We start from the raw sequence: 3,024 nt of genomic DNA, 5'->3' as shown, positions 1-3,024 counted from the left end.
ATGTTATCACTTTCATATACTAGTGGGAATTTTTCTTGGCTTGTATATTCCAATGATGGGCTTCCTCAAATCGCCCTAGGTCTTTATGAGCAAGCAAGTTGGATGCACACCCACTTAGTTTCTTTTGCTGAACATTAGATCCGCTGTGTAGCAAATAAACACAACCTTTTTGAAAGCAGAAGTTCATTTTTTTTAGGGGGTAGCAGAAGTTCAATTGAACTAATAGGATTCAATTGAACTAATAGGATCATCTCAAACTGAGCAGCCCATGTAAGAAAAGAAAACGAGTACTGCATGAATCAGGGGACTAGCTCAAAAAACAAAATAAAATAATCAAGGAACGCGCTGGCAACTTTCCATGACATGTTGAGGAAGGCAAACCATCTGTAATACGTTGCAAACTTGCAATAAAATGACCATGACAATAGTCCTAGTAGACCTAGGCTGCCAAACTGCCGTGAGCATACACAGCTCCAGCAGCAAACAATGGTCCGAACAGACGGCATATGCTTAAATACATATATCTACTAATAATTCTTACTATAAATGAATAACCAACACCCGATTATTGTCGCTTCAAAGCTACGAGTAAACTACCTGCACTAGTAGTAAAATAACATCCACGCTCTCCGTAGATCAATTGCCCTATAGATGTGGAGCCTGGTCAAGTGTTCATCATGCATATCTTTCTTGTACCGTCAGTTTGTCACTTCTTGGCCCAGCCCGAGCCAGGAGTTGTCACCATTAGCTTGCTTGGACGGAGCCGCCGATGAGCCGTTAATTTGGTAGGGCGCCTTCGCCACTATCCTGGGGTAAATGAGCACAAAATGTTAGGGTCGTACATGTAGCAAGTTTCTGAAGGCATTTTTACTGTCTTCCTTCAGGAAGTTTTTCAGAGAAACGGCTAGATCAGGTACCTGCCCTTTCTTTTCTCGAGAAACCTGTGGAGTGAGTTCCTCCTCGCTATGGGCAGATCTGCAACCCAGCAAAAAATGTTGGAGCTCTGTTAGCGACAAGGATTTCATATGGGATTTTACATGAAACTCTGAAACAGTCTCTTCATCCACATTTTCATGGTAGAACTGTAAAAGGGGCCATGAGAATTAGTACCTGGGAGAGTGTTGTGTGCAGGCTGGGGAGGGCTCTGCTGAACGAGGCTGCTGCTCCCGGCCTTGTCGCCGGCGCCGTTGGCCATCTTGAACAAATCCTTGACCTTGGTGGACGGGAAGTTGTCAACCACGACCACTTTTCCACCGTAGAAGATGGTGAGCTGGTGCGCATCCTGTCCGGCATCTTGGTTGTCAGTTGTGGCCTTGAGAAACTGGCCAACACTAGATTTCTCGAGGGGGAGCTCCACGTCCGCGGCGTTTGGCTCCTCCAGCCCCGACAGCAGGTTCATGGTGGTGGGCGGCTGGAAAGCTCCTGCAAATTCAGGGCTTCTTTGATTCAAAAGAATTTTATAGGATTTCTACAGAATTGAAATCCTTAGGATTTTTTCCTATGTTGGTCCTTTGATTCATAGGATTAGATTTCATAGGAATTTTTCCTATGGAATATTTTGTACTACATTTCATAGGAAACCTAACATCCACTCCAACCTCTTTTTACAATTCCTTTGTTTTTTCTGTGACATCAAACACTCATTGCTAATCCTATAAGATTCAAGTGGGCATGCCACTCCAACCCTATACTTTTCCTATTCCTACATTTTTAAAATCCTACGAATCAAAGAGGCCCTCAGATGAACAACCTTGTGCTACATCTTGTAAGAACTTTGTTTCTAACTAAATGCATGAAACACATGATCCGTCAGCAGGCAAACATCCCCTGTACTTTCTACAAGAAAAGAAGTTCACCGAGAAACCAATCGACAGGGCACGTCACGGCGTACCTTCTTCACCGACGACGGCGGCCGGCGGCGACATGTCGAGGCCGACGAGGCCCTGCAGCGCGCCGCTCTTCTTCTCCTTCATGTAGCGGCTCAGGAGGCTGCAGGTGGCGGCGAAGCCGGACTTCTCCTTGGCCGCCGCCGCGGCACCGGCACCGGCACGGCCGGCCATGCCCTCTCCTCCTGCCATCTTCCCGCCGCTCCCCGCCCCTTCCATGCACAGCAAACCAAGTCGCCTCTCCACCGCAGCAAGCTTCCTCGCTCCTTCCTTCGCTCTCCTGCTGCCTCCGACAAACAACTCCAGTGCACTTTTCCTCCTGCCGGGCGCGTCCGCCCTTTTAAAATGGATCGGGTCTTCGTGATAAACGGCGAGGTGGGACGACAAGGACCCGCCGGGCCGGGCACGGCCGGGCATGGAAAACGTGGGGGAACGGGAGGGGCAGCTCACTAGGAGTCGTGGGCACGACCGGACGGGTGGAGCGGTGAGGTCTCCGTCCGCGACGGTCCCATCGAGGGAAAAGGTCGTGGAGTGTTGGCGATGAATATCGGGCGGGGGCCGGGGGTGGTCACGGCGGCACGTGGTTTTTGAGCTCGTATTCGGGCCTGGATTTGACCCGCGGGGCAGCGCGCGCGCGTGGTAGGTCGCTCTCTCGGTTATTTTTGGGTGGATGGGATGGGAGGTACGTACGGGGCAAGGAGACGCGACGTGTGACCTACAAAGGGCATGTGTCGTGCGGAGGAGCGGTACAGTTTGGCCCCTATATGTGTGATAATGTGCTGATTTACACTTGGTGATTTTTGGCTTGCTCCGCTAAGCTGTTGCTCTATGACGACGGTTTTACTAGTCTCAGCCGATGGGTACAGACTGAGCCGGCTCTTGAGATTGAAGTGGTCAACGAGACCAATGTCAAGTCTGAGACTTGAACTTTGATGGGCAGAGAATATCAATGTCTTTCTAATCATTTGATCATAAATTGGTTAGCCAACCGACTGGCGTTCATAAAGTCCTAGTTGATCTAGAAAAATGCAAAAATTAGCACATCCGTATTCAAAGGCGGGCCCTTATGATAGCTATTCTGACCATTTGAGGGGGTACTGGAGACGATTGTCTCGCTGAATTACAACCATGAGGAATC

At 49.3% G+C, this 3,024-nt stretch overlaps 1 protein-coding gene across 1 annotated transcript; it reads right to left on the bottom strand.

Annotated features, from left to right (window-relative positions):
* Positions 1-366: 366 nt before the first annotated feature.
* Positions 367-2,318, bottom strand: LOC125509348 (protein TIFY 10c). The gene is made up of 4 exons (XM_048674308.2): positions 1,892-2,318; positions 1,111-1,422; positions 918-975; positions 367-807 (listed from the first exon to the last, which is right to left on the bottom strand). Exons 1-4 carry the CDS (start codon positions 2,301-2,303, stop codon positions 699-701), a joined length of 891 nt encoding a protein of 296 aa, XP_048530265.1. The 5' UTR covers positions 2,304-2,318; the 3' UTR covers positions 367-698.
* Positions 2,319-3,024: the final 706 nt, after the last annotated feature.

This window comes from Triticum urartu, chromosome 5A (assembly GCF_056163025.1).
Source record: "Triticum urartu cultivar PI428250 chromosome 5A, HENAU_Tu73, whole genome shotgun sequence".
Lineage (NCBI taxonomy): Eukaryota > Viridiplantae > Streptophyta > Magnoliopsida > Poales > Poaceae > Triticum > Triticum urartu.
This window is presented reverse-complemented; position numbering and strand designations above follow the sequence as displayed.

What these genes read in the sequence shown, in the direction of transcription:
- LOC125509348 (XM_048674308.2), bottom strand. Translation starts at nt 2,303, where the DNA reads ATGCCCGGCCGTGCCCGGCCCGGCGGGTCCTTGTCGTCCCACCTCGCC. An exon ending in CGCCGTCGTCGGTGAAGAAG is followed by an intron (nt 1,423 to 1,891) that starts GTACGCCGTGAC and finishes CTGAATTTGCAG; the next exon opens with GAGCTTTCCAGCCGCCCACC. An exon ending in TGCACACAACACTCTCCCAG is followed by an intron (nt 976 to 1,110) that starts GTACTAATTCTC and finishes GCTGGGTTGCAG; the next exon opens with ATCTGCCCATAGCGAGGAGG.